Genomic DNA, 26826 nt, shown 5'->3' on the forward strand with positions numbered 1-26826 from the left:
CATGGACCGCGGCTGAAGGAGTATCCCCACCTTATTGCTTCTTTTCACGTATTAGGGCCAGATTCTGATCTCGCTCGGAAAGGCTCCTAACGGCATCCGTCAGGAGCAAGTCCAAGTGACGAGTGCGATTTCCGACTGACTCATCCTGCCGTACGAGCGAGCGAGTTAGATGTAAATATCGCCTCGTACTCCGAGCAACTCGTACCCATCAGTGAAGCCCTCTGGATGACTACAACATAGCCGGCTTGTGCAGCGAATGGGTCCAATACAATGTGCGCGTCAAGCAGCCTGATCGACTCCGAACATTCGACTCGAAAAAGCTCTGGGAAGCGGACTTCGTGGGCTGTAGCAGGCCTCCCTTGACCCGTAGCCATACGACTCGGTCACAGGTGGGACCCAAGGGTCCCCCCTACTCGTGCATGTACGGTGCTGAGGGCACCGGTAGGTCCCCACGACAGGGGCACCCTTTTCTGCGACGTCCTTTTTCCACAACGGAAGCCTATGTACGCAACGTTCAACAGGCTCCCATTGACTTCAGTGGGGCTCTGAGTGACCCGAGTCCATCAGCGCGTACCTGCATCGTACTCGGGCGCATGGAGCCCAGAAGCACGAGTTGGTCGGAAAGCTCAATGGGACCGAGTCGGCCATAGGGCTTTCAAAACAAGATCGCAATTGGGCCCTTAATGTTGTCACATCAATTCCTTTAAGTAATACTGATTTATCTACTTACAAACCACAACTTGCTTGTTTTTTATCTGTGCAGTGCTTCAAAATCCCTTTGAGAAAACACCACTGAGGCATCCACACATTTCAGTGTATGCAATTTGAATATTTAAATAAAAACATCCACTACTGACTCTGTAGCAGGTATGGTGAACAGATAGTCTAAAAGTAGCAAATTGTGCATTTGCTGAGGATGTTATTACAAATTCTTTGCACAGCCCTGAAAAGTGAAATTTCCAACCGTATAATGTGCGGTAAGGTAATACTACTGGCTCTGAAGACATCCACAAATTTTTGGATGATAAAAAACAGTAATTCTTTGCTGTTTAAATTGCTATATTTTTTAAATACTGTTTATTTATTTTTAAGATTATTTAATTTTTTCAATTGTTTAAATGGGATCACTGACATAATATCGTCAGTTAAAATATCGAGGTACCAGAATATCGTGATCAAAATATTGATGGACAAAATATCGACTTTCTACCTCCATTCAGGTAAGTACCAAAATATTGATACCAAAATATCTTTGTTAAAAATATAGTTGTATAAAAATACAGATTTTTTTAATGTCTTAAAATTAATATAAAATTAATTAAATTATTGATAAAATTAAAGAAAACATAGTTAGAATTATTTTAAAAATGTTAACATTTACAAATAATAAATGTAATATAATAGTCATTTTTACCCCTCCACTATCCAGCACTTTCCCTACTGTTGCAATCACTGGAATGGGAATAGTAATTTTACCCCTCCACTATCCATCAATTTCCCTACTGTTGCAATCCCTGGGCGGGAGAATAGTAATTTTTACCCCTCCGCTATCCAACACTTTCCCTGATGTTGCACTCACTGGGGTGGGAATTCTAATTTTTACCCCTCCGCTATCCAACATTTTTCCTACTATTGCACTCACTGGAACTGGAATAGTAAATTTAACTCTTTAGCTATCCAACATTTACCCTACTATTGCACTCACTGGAGTGGGATTAGTAAATTTTACCCCTCCGCTATGCAACACTTTCTCTACTGTTGCACTCTTTGGAGTGGGAATACTAGTTTTTACCCCTCCACTATCCAGCACTTCCCCTACTGTTGCACTCACTGGAGTTGGAATAGTAAATTTAATTATTTCTCTATCCAACATTTTCCCTACTGTTGTATTAATTGTATTGCAAATTGTACGTTTTAATTTTGTTTTAACCCCTTCGCTGCGGCGGCTATTCCGCCGCAGCGCTAAAAGGGCGGGGCGGCCGCGCGGCGGCCGCATGCTGGTGACAGAACCGCTCCGTCACCAGCCGCGGTTGAGCTATGCTGGTGACGGAGCGGTTCCGTCATGACCCGCCCCGCTCTTTAGAACGCCCGCGCAGGCGCGAAATCAGCGCCGCGCAGGCGCGGCGGCTGGGCCATGACGGAACCGCTCCGTCATCAGCACAGCGCACCCGCAGCTGATGACGGAGCGGTTCCGTCATCAGCATGCAAAGGGTTAATAGTTTAATGTTTTAATTAGTTATACAATGTTTTTTTTTATTTTAAATTATTGATGTATGTATATATTTTATTTTTATATAATTTAAAAGTTTAAAAATTCAATAAAGATAATAGTTGATCAATTATTTCAAGTAAATATATGTATAAGTATAAATTATTATGTTTGTGTGTTTATATTTTTTTAGATTAAGATTCTTTTTTATATTTAGTTGAAATTTATATTCAATTTAATTAATTTAGTTAAAGATAATATTAAATATATTTAATATATATTATTTTCTTTTATTTATATTTTTAATCAATATTTTTACATCTATATTTTTAACTTCGATATTTTTGATTAAATATTTTTGTTCCTACCTGTTTAAGTATAGGGAGTCGATATTTTTTCATTCTACATTTTTTTCTCGATATTTTTTACATCAATGTTTTTTGCAACAATATTCTATCAGTGAACCAAATATTCATCAACACTAGAATTCATTTGCCTAAATGCGTTGCATAATCTATATTACCTGCTTTAAAAGAATAGTATCTTTCCCATTCTAGGTATGGGTACTTAAGAGCTTAGGGCCCCATTACGATGTCCGCCCGCCAACGTAACGGAAAATGGGACCGACTGCCAGAGGTGCAGCGGTCCCACGAGGCCAATTAGAATGCGCCGGCCACACTGGCGGGTGCATTCTGGCCTTTACCATTGCAGACGGTGCTGCTGGGTGCAGCTCCGTCCGCAATGTTAAAAGTGCATGGTCTGCATTGCCATGCACAACGTGACAGGCACCACGCGGTGCCTGCCACCTTGTGTAAGGCAATGTAGGGGGGTGCCATAGGTACCCCCCAACTCCAGCCCCCCCCTCCATCCCCCAGAGGGCCCGTAATGGGCCCCCAAAGTAATTTTCGCTGGCCTTCCATGGCAGCATTGTCGCCGTGGAAAGGCCTATATATTTGCACATCATAATATGGATGGCGGTGCCTGCTCTGCACCGCCAACATATTATGCCCCAGATCCACTTAACAGTTGCCTGCCGGCGGAAAAGCTGTGGGACGGTCTTTCCATCAACCGCAGTGTCCCCCGCCATACTAATATGGTGGGAGGTAAATCAGGTACAGGTGGGGGGCGATCCGCCCGCCATCATAATAGGCCCCTTAGTTCTAGAAGAAATTTCTCACATATGATTAAGTGAGGGTCACTGCTGTATTAAGTTTAATTGCAACATACAGGACTGGGAAGTGGCAAACATAACTGTTGGAGGATTCAGATCTTCCACATTTACCCCATAAAATGCAAAGAATCCAGGTTCTGATCCTCTATTGTACAAAAAAGTGCAGTAGTAACCAATTATTTGTCGTTAATCTTAGGTTCTAGTCCTTTGAAAACCAAAGCAGGCCTTTTTCAACAATATTGAAAAATGAAACTTTTTCCCTATCCCAAACTCCAATGCACCATGAGTGAGCACTAAATTCAGTGTAATATTAATCAGATAGTTGTCAAACATTAATTCCGAAAAGCTGTAATAAGCAATTCAATATTTGAAGATAAATAAAAAGCGATTCCGTAATCTGCTATTTTCAGTTTAACTCCAAACCCACTGGAGACCTTTATGTTATAGAGACGTGGACTGAAACGAGGATGAAATACTTTCCTTTGCCTGTAGAGAGAATTAGCTTGTGTGGTTCACTTATTATCCCAAATTGAAGACACACCACAAATATTTGGGTGTGTGTCACAATATCTTCAAGACTACTAATTAGTTAGGGGTAAAACCTTTGAACACCTGTAATTATGCTCAAGAAAGGTATCAATTTAGGAAGAATTATGTGAGAAAGCCTTTAAAGATAAGAATGTACAAGACAGCTTCTTTGCACTTGTCCGCTGCTTACCTGCACATTCTCGAACAATAGCAGTTTGTCCAGTTTCAGATGCCCCATTCTTTCCGACAGTGGCGCGGCACACTGCACCAAATCGCCCATCACACAGAAATTCGACGCTCTTGATCCCCCTATCTGGAGGGAGTTCCCATTTCTCAAGAATAGGCTCTGGGATGTGTTGAAGATCTTCAAAGGACGCGGCTGTGTTCAACACTCCTTGTTCCTTGTCCACATGGTTCAAGTCTTCCACTAGAGAGAAATATATGTACTTAATAACTATTTTTCACAATTGGAGATTGATTATCATATCTATTTTCTGATGCTTATATCATAACGAAGGCATTTGCCTTCAGCAAAAACCTTTCCGCAAAAATTTATTTCCTAATTTCTCAATATGCAGTGTGCCTTTTGCTATTTCCTTGTGTAACAAGACCATCTTCATGTTCACTAGTAATAACAGGTGCAGTGCAGATAATTATCTACATGATACCTTGTTATCTTCTGTTACACTACATTTTAGGGTCTATTAGGATGGTGGGCAGAAAACCTCCCCGACCGCCATGGTAGCCGTAAAAGACCGCCGCAAGGACCGCGGCATAACCGCTGGTCCAATTAGGATGCTCCACAGTCAAAATCCGACAGCGGCGGTCGGATTCTGGTGATTAACATTGCGGCAGTTGCTGCTGCCAGCAGCAACGCCGCAATGTGAAATGGGCATGTCCTGCATCTCCCTGTACTGCATGGCAGGCACTGCACAGTGCCTGCCACCTGCACAGGGAAATGTAAGGGGTACCATGGGTACCCCCAGTGCACCCACTCCCCTCAACACGTTCCACTGCAGCGGAAAGGCTGGCTACCGCCAGCATCATAATGATGCTAGCGGTGCTTGGCCCTGATATGCCACAATTGTAGCGGTCCAGCTCCACCCGCCAGGCAAGCGGTTGGACTGCAACAGGCAGAAAAGTGGTGGAGGGAAAATCACACCGCTGCAGTCACGACCGTGATGCAATTCGGACCAGTGGTTTTCCTGGTTTTGATGGCGGGCAGATGGCTGCCACCAGTACAGCGGTTGCCACCACTGAACCGGCGGCGGCTATCCGCCCACCATCCTAATAGACCCCTTAGTACTTTTTATCAAATGCCATAAAACGGAGCCTCCATCCGTTCCTTTCACATGTGAAAATGGTAACTAAGCTTCCACATAGAGTATGGTTAGAGAGAAAGATTGTATCACAGTAACCCCGTTATTAACCATAAAATCAAGACAACAGGTACCCAAATGGATTGAGCTGCTACGAAAGATTAATAATCTACGAAATAAACAATCATGAAGCTATATTTGGGTAAATATTTGTACACCCTAGGCTTTAGTGCCACACAGGTTGTGCATATTATGTTAATACATTTGATCGGGTTCAGGCATTTATTATGACTCAAGCACTCATCTTAAAATAAAATTCCCACAACCCAGCTGCCACAACCAAGAGTGTTCGATTTGTTATGGAAGTGTGTAAAAGGACTCTAGCCCATTTTTTTTTTTTTAAATGAGAGGAAAAATGTGCCTGCAGACTAATGGACACACTACACGACCTTGAAAAAATCATGTTAATTCCCAAGAGTCCCAGTTTCTGATCTCAAAATTGGGTGCACTAAAGAGAGTTTTTTAGACCCTGGAAATAGTCTAAAATAAATGTAAAACGAAATGAATTCCACCTTACCTCACATAACCAAGTACTTTCGTAGACATGTATCAGAGAGCACTGGAGAAATAAAGGGATGTTTCACCTAAGGTCTGTAAATACTCTTACCATTCAGCACAATAATAGGTTCAATCTTCTTTCCCCGTCTTCTTTGGCAGGATTTCCACAGGACAACTGCCACCACCAGCACAGTTGATAATGTTAGTAAGATGGGTATAATGATAACTGCAACCTGCATCCCAACATTATCTGCAACAAACGTTTGTAAAAGAAAAGACATATACATTATTACTTTAGTTGCTGTAGAAGAATAGAACAGTGCTTTTTCAGTAATAAAGTAAACAGGAAGCGCCATGTCATTCTCATGACAATTCTCTGACAAAAAAAGTACACCGGATTAAGACTCTGTGGTTATCTACATCAGCCTATATCTGGCCTTTATCGAGCCCTCAAAAAATACTAAGGGGGTCATTATGATGGCGGGCAACATGATTTTCCCCCACCACATTAGCATGGCGGACGGAAAGTCTGTCCACCGCTTTTCCGCCGGGCAGCAATAATTACGATTGCCAGGCGGAGCTGGGGCATAACATGGTGGCAGTGCCTTCCAGGCGCCGCCAACCATATTATGTTGACGGGTTGCAAGGCATTTCCATGCCAGGGATGCCGCCATCGAAAAGCTGGCGGGAATTGCTTTGGGCGGTAAGGGGTTGCATTTGGTGGGTACCTATGGAACCCCCTTTCATTATCATGCACAAGATGCGGTGCCTGTCACGTTGTGCATGGCAATGCACAGCATGCCTCTTTGGCATTGGTGGGGGTGCTGCTCACAGCAGCACCCGCCACAATGTTGAAGATGCGGAATGTGACCGCCAGGGTATCTGTCGCATCCTAATTTGCGGTGCGGGACCGCCACACCACTGGCGCCCGGTCCCAGCACTGCTGGGGTGGCGGGGGGACTGAAGTCCGCCTGCCATCCTAATAAGCCCTTAACTGTAGATCCACCTTATCTCACACGACAAAAAAGACCACACATTTCAACTTGTCCTCATATATTGGACACTCAAATCACCCAACCTTCAGAACTCTTGTGTGAAAAAGTAAGTGTACTCTTATGTGTATGTATGTATGTATGTATAGGCATTTATATAGAGCACTACTTACCCGGAGGGTCCCAAGGCGCTTCGACCGCTGCGAAACCCTTCCTGGCTTCCCTGAGAGATGGTCCCTTAATGGGTATCTCCAGGGTGAGACCAGGCATCCCCGGCGGTCTGGTGGGGCCGTTAGTGAGGATGAGGCAAGCTAATGCCCAGAGTTGCCGAGTGTGATCGCTGATCAGAGTGGGCACCGAGGCGAGAGAATTATTGAGTCCGCTGACCCTGGTCCAGAAACCTGCCGCGCCGGGAAACGAACCCTGGTCCCAGGCCGTCCTCTGCTCTCGGGTCTGCCGCCTCTAACCAGTGAGCCACACTACCTCACACTACCTTACTCTTACTACTTCTATGTCAGTGAAGGAAGTAATTAGAATCAGGAGCTGTAAAATAAATGCACATGACTACTTATCACCAGGTGAGAGTGGCGTAGCTAGACCTATGGCTGCCCGTGGTTGCCCCTGTATTTGCTGCACCACTGCTGTGTGTAAAACCGGGGTGGGGGGGAGTTTGGAGATAAGATTGGGGGGAGCACCACCCCCAAACTTCTGCCCCCGTCCCTCCTTGCTACGCCACTGCCAGGAAATGCTACGATACTTGTGAAACACATTTGAAACATTATCAGTTTGGTCTAGAGCATTCAGACTTGTGGCAACGAATCATGCTTCAGTCCAAAGATATCCATGATATCCGAGATATCCATGACTGTCTCAGAGGAAGAATCATTGGTGCTCTTCAGTCTGGGAAGTTGAGGTAAACACTTCCAAACATGAAGTCTATGATTTCATAGTGAGAACGATTATTGAGAAACATCTAGGAAGCTTCCAATCCATCCAGCAATTGACGTTCCAGCAAATTCAACCCAAGATCAGACTGTATAGTGCTCCTGAGATTGCAAGGAGCGCCAGATATATATCCAGCAATATGGAGGCCTCTGTTAATAGGGTAAACATTAGAGTTCATAATGTTAGTATTAGGCAAAGAGTGTACAAGTACAGCTTTCATGGGACTTTAGCCAGGAGAAAACTGCTTCTCTGCCTTACCAGCTTAGGTTTCCCACAAGATTTCGGAAACACTGTCTTCTTGACAGATGATTCCAAAGTGAAGGTGTTTGGCTGTAATGCATGACATGTTTGGTGTAATCAAACTCTGTGCACCAGCACGAGAACCTCGTGTCATCAGTTGAACATGGTAGTGTAAGGGTGATGTTTGGGGCCAGCACTGCAGCCTCACGATTATTGAGTACACCATGAAGTCCTGTCTATAAGAGTCTGTTCTAGTATTTTAAAAAAATAACATTGCTGTAGTATTTAGATTGATGTACCATAACAATTTCTTGTCTCAAATTAAAGGACCCTACGCTTCAATCAGTGTGAATTGAAGAGCAGCCATCATGTGTTAAACACCTGTTTAATCCTTCCATTAGCTAAGTCAATGTGTGTCACACATTAATATTCAGATATATACAGAAGCCAGTCTGTAGACAGGTACTCAATTGTTAGCAGAGGAATCTGTGATCTTCGGGGTACATTGTGTGAGTGGTTGGAGGATTCTATAACAATGTGTCAGTGGATGCTCCCTGCTACAGGCACATCAGCAGTGACTTTCCCAGAGAGAATTGTGTCCCCACGATGGTCAATTCTTTTTTAGCCTCCTATGTTTCCTCCTTCCCTATTCCTAGCTAGAGCCAACAATTATATCAGAGCATTCAAATAGCACTCAGGCCCTGCTTACGGCTGCTTGTTTCACTTTGGTATGTGCAGTAACTCCTGTTAGGGCACATATCAGAATTACAAGTTGACCGGTTAAGCGCCACACTCCCGCCATTTTCCTCAGAGAAATGTTGTCAGGTGAAACCTTCTGACACTTGACAGGACAAAAATGCTTAGTAAATAGCTGGAAATGTGGATATCTATGCAGAAAGTAAAACAACCTGCAAGCAATGCCCCATTTTGGGGCATTAATTGTAATTGGTGCTATTTATCACACCTAATACATTCTAATCCCAGTGATGTTGGTTGTTATCAGGTGTGATAAATATGACATGCCTCTGTGGGTCAACTGCAATCAGGGCAGTTGAAAGATACATTTTCAATATTCCTGCTCTTTCAATTAAAAAACAATTACATCGTTCAATCTATATCAATGCAACACAAAAAATGATCATCTTTATAGCTTTCAAATTTTGGATATGTAAAATAAAGTAGAAATACTTGTGACTAGGTTAACTTGTTGAATGGTGGCTGGGGTACTGACAACGATAACGATCAGGTGAATCTAACGATTAACTTGGGAGTTGCCTGAGGTTTCTAATGGTGAAGTTGGCTCTTACATTAAACGAGACTGGAGTTTTTGCCACTGATAATAGCAGAAGGATTTGACTTTGGGCCATATTTGGAGTTTAGCAGAGAGAGTGCTCCTTCAGAAACAGAACAAAAATGTCCGGTCCGATGTATTACAAGAGCGCTATAGCCTATGGCACTTGCAATATGGTGGACGGGACATCTCTTAAGTTTTGATGCAGATTCATCCACCAAACTCTAAATCAGGGTTTTTAGCATTTGAAGTAACGAGGAATATGGAGCTGATTTTATGGAAGACAATGGCACTGATAATTCTTAAGCATTTATTATATGTATCAGTCACCCAAGGCTCAGTTCATAGGCTTCTCTGCATGCTTAAGTACAGTGTAGGTGCTTAAAAATGATCTGTGAGCATAAACGCACAATGCTGACTCACTTAATCAGGGTCTGTAGCCATTTATGCCCACCAATGTTACTTAGTCCTGTAAACAAGCAGATGGTTTGGTCGTTTGTCCATAGAAAGGAGCAGGGCACAAGTCCTAAAAAAAGAAGTGGGAGGACGCTGACGTCACGACAGGAAGTGACATCACGAAAGGTGGCTTGTACCATCAGACTCATTGCCTCCCCTCGCCAGCCCCTTAGATGCGATTGCATCAGAGAAACGAGCGCGTGACATACAGCTGAGACACTTCATGTGTACTGTATTTTACAAATGAAAGGAAGTGTCACTACAGCAGTGAAAAAGTATGCACATTAGACTCTGGCAGTAGGGGGGGCGTGGCTAGCAGCCGATGGAGACAGACGTGAGCTGAGGAGCTCCGTTCGCCATCTCCCCAACCCCAGGTATCCTGATCCCCTGAGGCGTTGCAAGGGTCCGAAATTGGAGCTGTGAGCCCTGCGAGCAGTGGGGACCAGTTCTGCGAGCATCAATAATGGAATTGGCAGAGGCCCGAGAGATACCAGCGGGACGGTCCCGCGGCGGGCCTGACCTCAAGATGGCGCCGATGCGCTGATGCCGCCCGCAGTGCCACAGCAGTGGAGCGGTTGTGCTGTAGAGGCGGGAGAAAGTGCTCAGGTGATCAGTCGGGAGGTGACGGGCCCCTGGAAGACTGCGGGACCGAGGCTATACTGGAGAGGGGTTCAATCAGCCCACGAGATGAGCAGCCCCCTGGGTGGCCCTGGTCTGAACAGCAAAATGGCGGCTAGATGATAGAACTCCATTGAGAAGCCCGGAGAGAGAGAAACTGGCCACTGGGAGCGAGACCTGTGCTGGAAGAGTGCCCCTTAGTGCCTGGGAACATGGTGGAGGAGTGGGGACATTGGGCTGCCTGCCAGGGGTTGCGAGTGTTTCCCCCAGCGTGTCCTCGAGCCATGGCGTAAAATGGAGACCGGACGAAGGGCGCAGTGAAGAGCCGGGTGGCCGCTCACGCATGTTGGAAGCCAGTCGCTGCCCCGCGGAGGAATGCTTTTGTATACAAAATAAAAGCAGAAAGAAAGGGAGGAGCGTGTCAGCACAGAAGGAGGCACGTATCACTGAGCTGCTGAAGCATCGTCCTTGGCGCACCAGCAGAGCTTAGGAGCCGGAGCTCTCCTGCGGACATGGAGCTCCCTGTGCGATTGTGGAGGCCGATGTCAATGGCAGCCTGGCGGTGAGAGGGCCTGGGCCACACTGCGTGGTGCTGGAATCTGAGAGGTGATTATAGAATAAGGGTTGACCCAACGGTACTGGGACCTGGGTAGTCAATGTTACATATAAAGGGGTCCCAGTTGAAACAATTTGTAGAACACAAAAACAGGATTTACATAAAAAAATAAAGAACTTTCTGGAAAATATACATTTGGAGTGATGTTTATTAATTCACATCCTCAGTTGCAGATCAGTTACATGTACATTTAAAGTAGTAAACTTTTTCTTATTGCCCAAAGAGGGAAGGGCGTAGGAAAGAGGGACAGGTAAGGGAGGTAGAGTGTAGTGAGGGTAGTGTGAATATAGAAAAGTTTCAAAAGAAATCACACGTGGTCTCATGTACATTTAGAAAATGGTACCACAGGGGCATATTCACATTGCCATTCGAGTATTTTTATACAATTGCATATTCCTATCCCATTACATTCTAGAATAGCCAAAAATGATCTGTTGCTGGTGGGTAGGAATGGAAGATGGTATGTCGACGTTTCGACCTCAGAGATGTAGGCTGAAGCCTGATCGGTCCCACGTCGGAAAACCTGGGGCGAGAGCTGTTGGCCCTAAGCTCTGGCGAACAAGGCACTGTACCTTATTGGAGTGATTGCAAGTAAGGGTCCGCTTGAGTAAGAGGTGAGCAGCCCAGAGTGACATTGCCTCGACGAGACCCATCAGCCCGCGAGTTTGCCGGGGGAGAGAATCCCTGTAGTGGGGACAAAAATAATACTTGACATTGTGAGGACGCGTCTCCTGCAACATCACCCACCGCCGCTGCAGATCTTGGGTCGTATTCTGCCCGGGGATTGGCGTGATCAGACGGACGGCCGGCCTGCTGACGGTGGGCCTGGGATGGGGAGGCCACAGAAGAAGCGGGGATTCACGGTCCTCAACGTGGAAGTTCCGGGCACACAGGGAGAGCATACTACCAGGAAGCCTATGTTAACCTATATAATGCAGGCCATAACGGCCTACACAGAGGCAGTGGAGGGGAAGATAGATGCTATCAGCATGGACCTGAGCTTGCTGACGGCTGATCATCGGAAGCTCAAGGACAGAGTTACATCCACCGATAAGGGACTATGTGGCCTGTCGGCCGAGGTGCAAGAGATGCATCGATCCCTGACAACACTTGAAGCTAAAGTGAAAACCCTTGAAATGTGCGCTGAGGATAGTGAAGGGAGATCACGGCGCAACAACATCCGGGTCATCACAATACTCGAAAAATCCGAAGGGGCAGACATGGTCAGCTACCTAGAAAACTGGCTCCGGAGTGAGGTGGCCCCGGAAGGTCTGTCCCCCTTCTATGCCCTGGAGCATGCTCATAGAGTATCGGCCAGGCTGCCGAAGCCAGGAGCTCCCCCCGACCAGTGGTAGCTAGACTTGTACGTTTCCACGATAGAGACCATATTTTACAATGTGCCCAACAAAAACGAGCCCTCCGCATTGATAACAGCAAAGTTATTATTTTCCCAGACTTTACAAGAGAGGTTCAGCACAGCAGGGCCTTGTACATTGCTGTCAAGACCAGATTACGTCAAATGAACCTGCCGTATGCAATGTTGTACCCTGCTCAGCTCAGGGTGGCGGATCCAGCGGGAGCACGATTCGTCAGTTCACCGCAGGAGGTGTGGGACTGGCTGAAAACCTGTGGCCCATCGGAGCAATCAACCTCAGCTACAAGACACTCGCAGCAAAGCCCGCGGGGGCGGGGAGCAGGCACCAAAGCTCCTTCACCCAGGGAATTCCGCCTGGAACGGCATAGATTTCTCCAGGCGGTGGTGTCGCACAGTTGGAGCAGCCTGGGCTCATTACCAGGTGGGAGCACACATCTGAGCAGCAGATCGTAGGGCATGGGAGAAGACATGCCGAAGATGGCAATGGAGCCCATGGCAGCACATGCTAGATCGGGGCGGGCTTACCAGGGTCTTGACGTCTATGGACAGATCCATAACATTGCCCTATACGCAGATGATCTCTTATTGTTCCTGGCAAATATGGGTGAAGCCTTATAGGGGGCCAAATCCCTGCTGAAAGATCTGAGCAAAGTGGCTTGATTGAAAGTAAACTGGGCAAAATCATGTCTATTCCTGGCATGCGAGGGCAGGCGGGGTCCGCAGATTACAGAAGGGGTGCAATGGGAGGACAGTTGCTTTGCCTACTTTGGGACGCTTGTCTACCATGAACAAGGTGATGGTCTGGAAGGGAAAATTGGAAAGGCAATCAGGGGGACCAAGGCCAACTTCCAGTTCTGGGGATCCCTGCCACTGTCAGCGGCGGGCCAGGTGGCACTTCTTAAAATGGTGACTTTAATGCACCTGTTATACTTTTTCAGGGCCTTACCAATATGGATACCAACAACTTATTTTAAGCAGCTCAGAACAATGGTCACATCGTTTCTATGGGGGAAGGGCAGATGCAGGGTGGCCCTCAGTACGCTCATGAGGCCCCGTGCAGAAGGAGGGCTAGCGGTTCCAGACTATGAAACGTATTATCTAGCAGCCCAATTTCAGTGGCTCACATAATGGGTGGCCAGAGCCACCAGGTTTGAGACAGAAGCTAGGGAAATATGGGGTCCCCTTATGGTGCTGACCCGCATAGTGCTGCGGCTCCCGCTCGGGGCAACACCCCTCACCTTGGAGTTTGCTACAGCACGGAAATGCTCGAATAGGTACCTGCAGAGGGCGGCTATTAAGTGCCCATATGCACCTGAGGATGTGCAGGGCACTGCCGCATGGGGTATTTGGCAGAGACTGGAGATATGGGAACAGCAGGGACGTTTAATGCTTTGCGGGACCGATATGACCTTCCAGGAGGAGATTTCTTACAATATACTGCCCTTACGGCAGCCATCAGGAAACATTGGAACATGGGCCTCAAGGAGCCACCGACTTCTATGGGGTGCCAGTATGTGGTGATGGCGGCGGGCACCATAAAGGCAGTGGCGTGTCTTTATAGACGCATGACCCTAGAATCCTCATCCCCAATGACGGCCGTCCCGATCACTATATGCTTCAGAGATTAGCTCTCCAGAGTTGCAGGGGTTAGTCCTTGCACAACACGCCTGGGAGGGTGGTGAGGGAGGGGGAGGATGGGGGATAGTTGAAGTTGGGGGCAGGGCTAGTTGAGAATAATTAGTGGAATAATGGCCACACATGAACTGCGTCATGACCGAAGGTTGGGAAATGTGCAGAACAGAGGGCCGGACTTACTTCCACAGGCAATCCTGTATAATTGCTAATATCAATGGGGGATGCACCACATGACTTCGACTGTTTGGCCCGTTACTGGGCGGTGTATTTGAATTTGATGTAAAACAATAAAAAATGTTTAAAAAAAGTAATAAAATAGGACTCTGGCAGTAGTTTGTTATCGAGCTCCCGGTAAAATAAGTGGGGGGACGCCGTCCACCTGCGTGGTACCCCGACTCGAGCCCTGAAAAGGAGCACACATCATATTCCATGAGGGAGGGTGGAAGGAGTTTTTCAACAGACAAAAGACTATTTGACCTGTAAAGAACCCACAGGAGTACATTCGGTGCATCAGAAGTACACATGCAAATATACTATTTGCTTAGATTTAGAATATGGGTTGCAAAAACCGGACGATCCGAGGCCCAACAAACATACTCACTGGCTCTTCTGTGGTAGCTGGCTGGGGTAAGATTTGGTTCCCCAGCATTCTACAAGGTGCAGGAGGCAGGGACAGCCTCCAGCTGCTGTAATGGCACCTCTCATGTCCTGCAGCGTGGGTTGCACAAACCGGGCCGTCCGTAGCCCACAAACAAACTCACCGGCTCTTCTGTGGTGGCTCGCAGGGGTGGGACTCGGTCCCCCAGCATTGTACATGGCATGAGAGGTGAGGACAGTCCTCTCGCTGCCATAAAGGTCCCTCTTTAATCCTCCATATTTGGACCAATCCGAACTTGGACAGCACAACAGAAGATCAGGTAGGATTGTGTTTCTTTTTAATCAGATCTCTGTATTATTTCTCCGGTCTTCGATCAATTGTTAAACACATTTTAACCAAGGGCAAGCACAAATTGGTTCAGGCACTTGGGAAGGGGGCACTAAAGCAAGTAGCCTCCACTAACGCAATCACTAATTATCTAACCAACATTATGGGCTGACGGTGTCTTAGAGACACCGTCACCATATTAGAGCTTTTCCGTCGCGGTTGTAAGCCAACCGCGGCGGAAAAGCTGCGGACAGAAACCAGGACCCACCAGCCATCCTAATGTGGTGGTGGGTCTTTGGTGGGTCCGCAGAGGATTTTCCGCATCCTCCGGGCCGGCGGTGGCTTCCGCCGGCCCGGAGGATGCGGAAAATCCTCCATGGCAATAGGCCCCTAAGATTGGGATCTCCAATTTGGAAATATCTGTAAAAAAAGTGCTGGCTCTGATAAAAAAGGCCAGTACCAAATGGGTATACTGTTACAGAGGAGATGGCACAGATTGATTTACCACCACCCTCTTTAGTCTGTGCGGTTCCCCAACATCCTCCCTTAGCTCCCTTGACAATAATACTTCTATAAGTAGTGAAGTTTGTGTAGATATGACTTTGCACCTTCCACCAGAAGCAACACCCTATGTTACCATACTAAGAAATGTTCCCAAACTAATGCCCCGTGTAACCGAAACATGGGTCAAACTGAAAAATAAGGTGATAAACTGGATGGCCAAAGAGTTTTGGGACACGCAAACTACCTTTCTCAAGAAGTGATAATGTTAAGAAGGGTAGATTGGTGAAGTCCCTCTAGAAAAACTGTCCAGGGCAACTGAATAGTCATGGAATTCTGATTCTCCCCAAGATGGTTAAATCTCTACTTTATGGACAAAAATGTAGGTCATATCCTAAGAATGCTCAGGGAGATATTTCAGCTGAACTCCTTGGTTTCATCTATAGACCAGATATGTTCCTTCATAAGGAACCTGTCCAAATATGGATCCAGCGAACCAAAGTATAAATCAATAGCAAATAAAACTTAATCCCAGAATGCTAAAACCAGTTCCAATTATTAACAGGTTTGCTCCACTTTCCAACTGTGAGGAACAAGATTGACAACAGGGTGGGGGGTGGGAGGAATAAGAGCAAAACAACAGAAGACAGAATATAGTCTGTGACCACCGTGTGATAGATAATGGAACACTCAACCATTAAAAATGAAAGCACTAACCTTGTAATTAGATCCTGGAATGTCGCAGGAGTAAAAAACAAATTAGGGAACTTAGAGTGGCTGGAGATCATTTACCAAACTCATCTAGCTTGTCTACAAGAGACCTAGGCTACTTTCGAATTCTATGTGGAAGGCTTTACTTCCTTTTTATTACCGGCAACTCCCACAGAGACAGGGCATGTCAATGGGGGCCAAGCCCTACTAATTTCTACAACTATACCATTAAAATTTATAAGATCGTGCATGTGCTCCCCCAATTTTCAACTCTTCCAATTGCAAATGAAGGAATAGCTAAATTTGGTCCTAGTCAACTTCTATATTAATGTTTATAAAAAAACTAGATTAAAAGTTATTTCGGACTTAAATAGGAAGATTGAATCTTTCTAAAGTCGTATTAAGGATGATTTCATACCAATATGGCTAGAGGATTTTAATACAAGCCAGTGCAATAGGACGGGATCAAAAAGCTGTGGCTACTTAAAAACCAATGGGGAGGGGATGCCACACTTTCCGCATAACTTATATGGAGAGGCAATAAACAGAATTTTTTTAATATACTATGGAGCTGCTAGAACATTCTAGAGAGTCTGGGTTACAACAAGCATCAACCTTCCATGGAAATGGTTGATGCTCCATAATCGACCATATTCTGGTCTCTGGAAATGGGCTGCGACTAAAAAACGAATTTAAGAATACCCCAAATGCCTATAGTGACCACTCCCCCTTGACAGTGGTCTTTAATATAAACACCACATGGCTAAAAGGGCCATAACTTGCAAATCATATTGAAATGCAGGGTTGAAAGTGCATCAGCCTGAAATGGACCAATATAAATGGCATCGCTCTTACAGAAACAATCATGGTGGAGAATCTTACTGATTTTAATATATGCACTGACCTGGGGTCCCCACCACTGGGTATCATATCAGCCTTCTGCAAATTAATGGCAGAAATATTGGTTAAGTTAAGACCTACTAATAGAAGTATGGGAAATAAGAAACAGGGATGGATCGATAAGGATTGTTCTGTGGCAAACAGAAACCTGAGAAAAGCCCTATGTTACACCCCAAGAGAAATGGATAAAGTTAGTAATCTGAGAGCTGCGTATAAAAATGCTTTGGCCAAAAGGAAAAGAGAGGTGCAGGACAGGGTCTGCTCCGATCTATTACAGGCTGCTGAGACAAATGATAATAACTTATTTTGGAAGACAAAAAATCACCCTTTCCTGAAAGATATAGCGGATCCTAGGTTAGAAGCTCTTGTACAACAAGGGATGGGATCGCATATTTTGGTACCATTTTTAATCCAGATAACCTCACTATAGATCTATCCACCTCCGCTGTATATACTACTCATGCTGTAGACATTTCACCAATAAGCTTAGAAGAGGTAACTAAAGGCCCGATGTAGGTAGGCATTTACCGGTCGGTAACGGCCGAATTCGGCCGTTACCGACCGGTAAATGCCTTTTACAATGTAGGGGGCATGTATTTACAGATTCTGTATTTTTACCAAATCTGTATTTACCGAATCGGTAAAATTACCGAATTGGTAAATACAGACTCGGTAAAAATACCGAATCTGTTAAATGCAGATGTAGGTGGCGCTTTAAACAGTGCCACAGGCCCTTAAGAATTCGTTATTTACCATGTAATACTATTGCATGGTAAATAACGAATTCAGGTGTACATGCACATCTGTACATGTACACCTGTGCCATGTGACACACAGACATGCCCTTATGGCATGTATGTGTGCCACATGGCACACAAGCCTGACATAGGGGTGCTACAGCGTGTCAAAGTGACACCCCATTCCCCCTGGCAGGATTCGGTATTTGCCACTGATTCCTATGGGCTTCAAGGCATATAGGAATCAATGGCAAATACTGATTCGGTATTTACCGAATCGGAAGAAAAAAATTACCTACATCTGCCTACTTCCAATTTACCTACTCTTAAATACCGATTCGGTATGATTCGGTATTTAAGAGTAGGTAAATCGAGATTACCTACATCGGGCCCTAACAGCCTAAACAAAACTGTTAATGCAAAGGTCCCTAGACCTGAAAGGGTCCCAATAGACATCTTCAAGACACATTACATTCTATGGGGCCCTTTTTTAACACAAGTGTGTAACGCAACAGTTGAAGGCTTCCTACCAGCTACTTGGACAGAAAGTACAATTGTACCAATATTTAAAAGGAGAGATAGAGGAGACCCAAGATGCTACAGACTAATATCCCTCCTGGACTCTAATGGGCAGAATCTTCCTGGATAGGTTAAAAACATGGGTGAACAATAATCATATCCTCACGGACAAACAACATGGGTTCAGGAGGGATGCTGGTACGATCGAAAAATTTATCAATTTACATCTGTTTATCAACAATTATACAGAAGCAAAAGAGGGCCATAGGCACTTGTTCTTTGCAGATCTAAGCGGTGTGTTCAATCTGGTAAACCATGCTAAGCTATGGAAAACCCCTACGGATATGGGTGCCCCGATTGGCATTATTATTTATCTGTCACAATTGTATTCCCATTTGACTTCACGGTTATTATATGAGGGGAATGTACCCAACGTTTCAAGGTTGCCTGGGGGATCGGAAGGGGTGTGTCCTTGCCCCCCTGCTTTTTTTCACTTTATGTAAATGGGGGGGACGATATGCTACAAAAAGCGAAGGCTGGCGCCCCCTTGGTCGGATTTCGCCGGGTTCCACTCCTACTATATGCAGACCATGCTGTTCTATTATCGAGAACTGCAAACGGCCTGCAGCTCCTGATTGATAACTTTGTCACATTTATGGAGGACAAAGAAACGAATATCATCTAAATAAAACATATACTATGGTAAGTGGACAAGGAAGGGCAAAAAAGAGGTCACATCATATTAGGGGAGTGAGTTTAGCTGAGACCCAAACATTTAAAAAAAACAGTAATCCAATTTACTGTGGATGGACATTGGGAAATCCAATTGAACACAAGTAAAATCGAATTTCTGAGAGCCATAGAATCCATTTTTAGATTCACAACTAAAGTCGGCCATAAATCAACTAGGGAAATACTGATGCTATATAAAATACATGCCTCATGAGTGTTAGCTATGGGTCCGCACTATGTGGGTGGGTAAACTGTGTCCCCTCACAAGTTCAAGAGAACCTGTCTTCAGATTGGCTGATGGTTGTGTCAAAATCTAGCTCATCCTATATTATACATAAGGAAGCAGCAGTTCCATTTATAGAGGATGATCTAAACACCAGTCCTGTTTTATTTAGGCACAACATATGGAGGAAAACCGGGACAAAGTTCACCAAAGAAATAATACTTGATTGCCTACCACTGGATTCTTAGAAGAAGATAAGATGGCTGGTATGCACAGATAGCTATCTGAGAAAAGTAGATAACTGCATTGGAGTAAAGGATACTTTCAATATTCCACGATACAGTAAAACTGAGGTAAAAGTCATAATTAGGGGTTAGACTGATGCAGAAAGAGATATTCATGGGTGTAACAAATCTAGGGTGCGCAGATACCTTTCAGGCCTGGCACAAGCTGATTTGCAAAACTACCTTTTAAATGTTAAGAATACACAACCTAGATTCTACCTCACCAGATTGCATTTAAGGATATTGCACTTGAGGGTTGCCTTTCCGAAAAAGGGGGCCTGGGCCCAGACATTACCAAAATGTCCATGTGATTGTATATCCAGTCAAAGCACTATGCATTTTATCTTGTTTTGTAAATTTTATAAGGATCTAAGAAAACAATACTTATAACCAGTTTTCAAAACTGGTAAATATATTTATTATCAGGAAGCTTTTAAGTATTTATGCGCACTAGAAAATGTGGATATCTGTTTCTCTGTCACTTCATTTATTATTTATGCTCTTGTCAGAAGGAACAATCTTAAACATTTAGAAGTTCTGACTTATGAGGACACACTATGAATTCATTGAAGAAGTTTATAACTATATTTTTTAAGTGTTCTATATTAATTACTTTTTATTTGTTAGAGCTTTTTAACTGTATTATAAAATGTAATAGGCATAAATGCAGGGTACTTTTTGCCCCATGCAATTAGAGATGTTTTTACCTAAAGCAGAGAAATGGACACTATATGTAGTCTGCGACACGATTAATGAATATAGTCTGCCTATGTCCATATTTCCCCTCTCACAGAATTTATTAAACAAGCTCATTCACCTTCAATATTTCTCAATTTCTTTTTTTCTTTTTGTTTTTTTGCAGGGCTGGCTCCTGCTGGTGAGGCACGGTAACAGGTGCCACCAAGGAATGGCAGTTAGTCTCCATGCAGCAGTCCAGGTTCTGCTACTGAATAGTGGCACAACTGCTGCTGTCCTGTGGGACAAATGTTATTCCTTGGTGGGGGGCAGAGGGGGTTGTCACCTCAGCAGACGTTGGACCTATTTTTCTGAGTTTTTGTGTTCCCCCAACTGTCACATATATTTTCACACCCAGATGCCGATATCTCAACATACTACCTCTATACACAACTCCTAGATGTCACTTTCTACATTTTTTATATTTGTGCACCCCAAATGGTCAGCAGTCTCTTTTGGGAGCTCTTTTTTCAGCAGTACCCCTCCAAGATCCTTGTCTGTCATTCACTCTCTTGGAGAGACATTCAGTTGTTAATTGTTTATTTTAGTGCTCGAACATCTGCCCATTACTTATGCGCTGAACACTGCTGCCCTCCAATGTGTCGATCAAGGTATATGAAACAGAAAAACATATAGAATTATACATGGATAAGATGTTCTGAGTGACATGAAGTAGACGAGAGCAAAGCTCAGTCCCTTAATTCGCTATTTACCCATCTAAAAGTTTAAGTTATGTATGCCCCCCAAAACATCTGCCCCTGCTTTCAACTGCTATGCAGGAACAGAGGAGAAATGGGAGAGCCATACATAACATGACCTCTCCTCCCTGTGCCAAATATTAAATAAAATATCTGACCTCACACCAAACCCCACCAGTCTCTGTGCCCTCCCTTCCATCTCCTTCAGAAGCTGTACTCCCTGCTCTCACAGAGTCTAGCCAGAGCAGTCCGGAATTCCCTTTGTAAAAGCAAAAATACATTATGAGATCTGTAGCCCACAGTTGCTACTTCACAGCAGTGAATTGTCCAATTTAGAATGTCACATTCACTTTAATGGCTCTCAGTGCGAGACATACATGACAAAGAAATAACACTAATGTACTCTGAGAAATAAAGGATCTCACCCATATCATAGCAGAGACTATTCTGACAGACTGCAACACTGACTGTGGCCCTCTTATACAGCTTCTTTCAGAGGCTAAGTGATCGAGGCAGGTACCTTGTTGTTCCATGGCTCTAGGGCAGGCTAGGAGGTCTTTCAAGAGCTCGTGTGCCCCAAAAATGAAGATGTCACAGAACATAAAGCCAAATATTAAGCTATTGTGCCCACAATAAGACTGTTCAGTTTAGTCACAAACTGAGAAGAGGAGGGGGCAGATAGGGCTCATAAGACATAACTGATCACAAATGAGTAAGTTCCCGGGATGGAAAAATCATTGAGGATTGACCCACATGTGTTCCAGGGGAGGGTTGCAATCACGGCACAACCACAGAAGAACAAAGAAAACACCGTGTGCCAGATTCAGAAAGGTAAACTTTCATTTTTCGGTATTCATAAACAAACCATAAAATAGTAACTTTATGATTGCAATAACTCCACCGTCGGGACTGAGAACTCGGCACATAAAAAGACAGGCCTGTCCTTACTTTTTATGTAGGGAATTCCCCGCAGTTGAAAAGTTACTATGACATCATTTGTGAGTACAAAAAAAGAGTAACCTTTACCTTTGTGAATCGGGTCCAATGTATTTTTCAATTTATTTTCCTTAAAATCCACAGACATATTTGGAAAGGAGGGATGTGCAGCTCAAGGCCATCAATACCCCAGTGTAGAAATCTCACTAGGATGAAGGCTTTGATAATGAGGGTTGTGAATATTTATTTAGAGGCTGTATTTCATCTTATCTTCAGATATCTTATCTTCTGTCAACAGCCTCATGATTCTCAGAGTACTAGTACAGCATCCTTGTGTGCATCATTCCACAAAGCCAATAGGTATTTTGGGCCCGATTATGAGTTTGGCGCTTTCCTGTAAGACCTTTGACATTTGAGAGGAGCAAATTCAGAGTGTCGCTGGTGTGGCAGGGTGTTCTATGCAGCAGCTGCTCTCCACCAAAACTTGGGAACTACCCAGAGTTCTCTGCTCCTTTTTTGCAGGATTTGCACCAATATGTAAATTGCTCATTTTGCACATGCTATTTTTGTGTCAATCCACACAGTATTCTGATTGGTCATTGCATTTATGCTTTTAAAAATATATATATAGATTTCAAGCACATTATAAATTGTAATCCAACAATGCTCAGGAGATAGAAAATAATATGGATTTAATATGAATTGTTTTATACCCATGTGATTTATAAAAAAATTAAGGAGTACGAATATTTAGAAGACACACTTATGTGTTCATAGCCTGTAGTGTGTCCTTGCTTTTTATTATCACGTGGGGTGTTTTGAAAAAATGTGATGGAAAAAAAAAACTGTTAAAAAAATGTATTTAAATGGTGTTTGGTTCATTACCTGACGATCTGTGAGCAAGGGCGGATGCCCGAAACGCGTCGGATTTAGTGACTCTACTCTAATAAATATCTCTTTGCCGAAGAAATACGCTGGATTTGCGTGGTCTCTACTATCGCGGTGGCGGTGTGGTGGGAGACTGCTGTTGATGCATATATATATATATATATTCACTGAAAAAAACATAGGTTTTAGGGAGAGTTATAGTTAGTTAGACATTTCACTCCTACAAAACCTGAGAATTTCCCCCATTATAGTTAGTAACTAGCGCCCCCGCAATGCACTGCTGATGACATCACATATTACATCACTCATGACATGGTCAGTGACATCACTGATGACATCTCAAATGACATCACTGATGACATCACTGATGACATCATTCAGTGACTGTGTGTTTCTGCAAAGTTTAAATGTGTTTAATATATAGGGAAAGGCGTATTGAAGAATGAGTGGGTGTATAAGTGTCTGAATGGATGATTTAGTAGGTGCGTGACTGACTCTATAAGTGAGTGATTAAACGTATCTTACTGAATAAATGGGTTAGTGACTAAACTGTGTTAATGTCTGTATCCGTCTGTCTGTTGGTGTGTAAGCGGCTGCATGGTTTTGTGAATAGCTACATGAGTGTCTATATGGGTTATTGATTGGTTGTCTGAGTATCTCTATGGGGGCCTGAGTGTTTGTATGGGTGGGGTGTATGTGACTCTGTGCATAGATGTTTGAGTGGGTGATTCACTGGGTGCATGGTTTCAAGAGTGCATCTGTGATGGACTGTATGGGTGGATGAGTGTGTGTATGGGTGTGTTAGTGAGTGAATGTATATCTCAGTGGTACATGTGTGAGTAACTGCATATGTGAAAGGCAGTATATATGTGTGTTGGAGTATATAAATGGCTATAAGTGAGAGTGTGTGATTATGAGAGTGGCTGTATGGATGAGTGTGTGCGTGTATCAGTGATTTTATAAGAGCATAAGAATGTGCTAGTATTTGTATGAGTAAGTAAGCTGGTGTGTGTATAACTGTATAGGTGAGTAAATGGTAGTGTGATTAATTATTTGCATGACTGACTAGGTGTGTGAGTACCTCTCTGGATGAGTAGCAGTGTATGAGTGCATATGATAATCCTGTACTGAGTGACCATAAGTATGAGTGACTGTACGGATGAGTGAGTGGATGTGTGTGTACACCTAAGAATCAGTGAGTGGGTATGTAGTTATTGGTGTTGGAGTGTCTATGGTTTTGAGAATGGCAGTTTGTAATTTAGAGTGGGTGTATCAAAGGATAAAGTAGAGTGTGAGAAGATGCGTCAAATTATCACATGGATGATGTAATTAGGGATGTCATCAGTGATGTCATTTGAGATGTCATCAGTGATGTCACTGATCATGTCATGAGTGATGTAAAATGTGACATCATCAGCAGTGCATTGCGGGGGTGCAAGTTATAGTTAGCTGAACTAACTATAACGGGGAATTTCTCTGGTTTTGTACGAGTGAAATGTTCAACTAACTATAACTTTCCCTAAAACCTAGGGTTTTTTCAGTGAATTTCTAAGGTTTTTTAAATGTTAATTTCTAACTATAACGTGCCTGAAACCTATGTTTTTTTCAGTGAATTTCAAAGGCTTTTTAAATGCTAATTTCTAATTATAACGTGCCTGAAACCTTTGGTTTTTTTAAGTGAATTTCAAAGGTTTTTTAAATACTAGTTTCTAACTATGCCTACAGAGGTAGGACATGTGTAGAAAGAAGAAAAAACACACAGAAAGAAGCAAAAGACATGCAGAAAGAAGCAGCAGAAGTCCACAAAGACGAAGAAAAGTGCAGGAAGGAGCAAGACATGTGCAGAAATAACAAACAGAGGAGCAGAAAAAGGCCTTGTTGCAAAATCATCCTGTGCCCACAACTTTTTCAGACGGGTACTGATGGTAACTGACTCTGACTAACCAGGCCTAGAGTCAGTGATATGCTAAAAGACACTATGCATTGGAGTACCCCTGTGATTAGCATGACCTCCTCTGTAAGGCGCTAGTACATAATAGGGCAGGGGGATTAAAACTACCTCTAAGTCAGAGGTGCAGAAATATGCTTTTAACTAGTAGTCATGTTTGCAGAGTGGTGGAGAAAGAGTGCTGGGCGTCCAACCAACGCTCAGGAATTCCACTGTGTAGGACTTACAGGAGGTATCAGGCGGGATTCCTGGCCCTCAAACTCCCTCAGGACTAAATTGGACTTCACTCTCATCCTGTAGTCTGCCACGAGGCATGTTTGCAGAGTGGTAGAGAAAGGGGGCCATGGCCTCCGAAGATGTCTTAGCAATCCCACTGTGTGGGACTTACTGGAGGTAACAAGAGGGGTAGTTGGCCCCAAAGGATATTCTTGGAGGCAAACTTTCTAAAATATTACCTCCAGTCAGTCCTACACAGCAGCAATGGTATGTACTCGTACCAGGCCATGCCCACTTTGCCCACCACTCTACAAACGCGCTCCCTGGTGCACTCTTGGATCGGGATTGAAGTCCGCTTCACTGCTGGGGATCCTTTATGGGCTAACTAGCCTATCTTTTACCTCCAGTAAACCCCATGCAGTGTGATTGGTGAGAAGTAGACAAAGGCCATGCCCCCTTTTCCACCGCTCTGCAAACGTGCCCCCTAGATTGTTGTAAGTTGGGGGATTAAGTCCCCTTGAATCCTGAGGGTCCCTGGGGTCCAACTAGCCCACCAGGTACCTTCAGTAAGCGCCACAGAGCTGCATTGCATAGAGATGTAAAAAGGGGCATGGCCTAAACCACCTCTCTGCAATGCACCCCTGTGGCGTTTACTGGAGGTACCTGGTGGACTAGTTGGCCCCTATGGACCCTCGGGATTGAAGAGGAATCATTTACCCAACTTTAAACACGCTACAGGGCGTGTTTGCACACACGTCACCTCAGGCCCCGCCCTCTCCCTTCACCACTGTGGCGTGTTTTAAGTTGGGGGATGAAGTGCCCTTAAATCCTGAGGGTCCTTGGGTTCCAACTGGCTCATGAGGTACCTCCAGTAAGCGCCACAGAGCTGCGTTGCAGAGAGGTGTAAAAAGGGGCATGGCCTGGGCCACCTTTCTGCAATGCAGGCCTGTGGCACTTACTGGGGGTACATGGTGGGCAAGTTGGGCCCCAGGGGTCCTCAGGATTGAAGAGGAATTAATTACCAAACTTAAAACATGCTACAGGGCGTGTTTGCACACATGTCCCCTCAGGCCCCGCCCCCTCCCTTTACCACTGTGGAAACACGCCTGTGGCATGTTTTAAGTTGGAGGATAAATGTCCCCTTGAATCCTGAGGGTCCCTGGGTCCAACTAGGCCACCAGGTACCTCCAGTAAGCGCCATAGAGCTGCGTTACGGAGAGGTGTAAAAAGGGGCATGGCCTGGACCACCTCTCTGCAACGCAGGTCTGTGGCGCTTACTGGAGGTATCTGGTGGGCTAGTTGTCCCCCAGAACCCCCAGTATTGAAGGGGAATGAATTCTCCAACTTGTGTTGCTGGGAGGGGGTGGGGCCATGGCGATGCTGGTCTTTTAAAAAATATATATTTTTAAGAAGGGGAGCTGTGAGGCACCCCTTGCTTTCAAATTTTATGGGTGCTGGGGACCCCTCCCCCAGGGCCTGACCCCTATTTTTTTCAAAAAATTTAAGGGGTCCACGTGGCCCCCCTCCCGAGGCCATATTCAGCCCCTGGGACCCCATCCCCCGGGACATGGGCAGTGTTTATTTTAAACAATATATATTTAGAGGGGTGCTGCGTGACCCCCCTCCTCAGGCCATTTATGGCCCCGGGGACTCCATCCCCCGGGGCTGGCCTTTGCGTGTTTTTAAAAAATATATATTATGGGGGATGGGGGCCGCGTGGTCCCCCTCCCAGGTCACTCCTTGCCCCTGGGACCCCATCTCCCGTGGCCTGACCCTTGTTGGGGAACGTTGGGGGAGCCCAAATGCCTCCATGGTCCCAGCCGGCTCCCCGCCTCCTGCGGGAGCCGGGACTGCTTTTCCACATGGGGAGCTGATGACATGCAATCTGGTTGCCATGCCATAGCCAACAGAGTGTCACGG

General features: G+C 44.8%; 1 protein-coding gene across 2 annotated transcripts in view; it reads right to left on the reverse strand.

The window, feature by feature from the left end:
* LOC147711508 (tyrosine-protein kinase STYK1-like) overlaps positions 1–26826 on the reverse strand; it is a 346279-nt gene that overhangs the window by 150509 nt on the left and 168944 nt on the right. For both annotated transcript variants that reach the window (XM_086922199.1, XM_086922198.1), the window contains exons 3-4: positions 5895–6035; positions 4099–4335 (exon numbers count right to left, since the gene is read on the reverse strand). In XM_086922199.1, the coding sequence (XP_086778325.1) occupies positions 4099–4335; positions 5895–6035 (378 nt within the window). The remainder of the gene's footprint in view (positions 1–4098; positions 4336–5894; positions 6036–26826) is intronic.

The sequence above is a fragment of the Lissotriton vulgaris genome, chromosome 5 (assembly GCF_964263255.1).
Source record: "Lissotriton vulgaris chromosome 5, aLisVul1.2, whole genome shotgun sequence".
In the NCBI taxonomy this organism is placed as follows: domain Eukaryota; kingdom Metazoa; phylum Chordata; class Amphibia; order Caudata; family Salamandridae; genus Lissotriton; species Lissotriton vulgaris.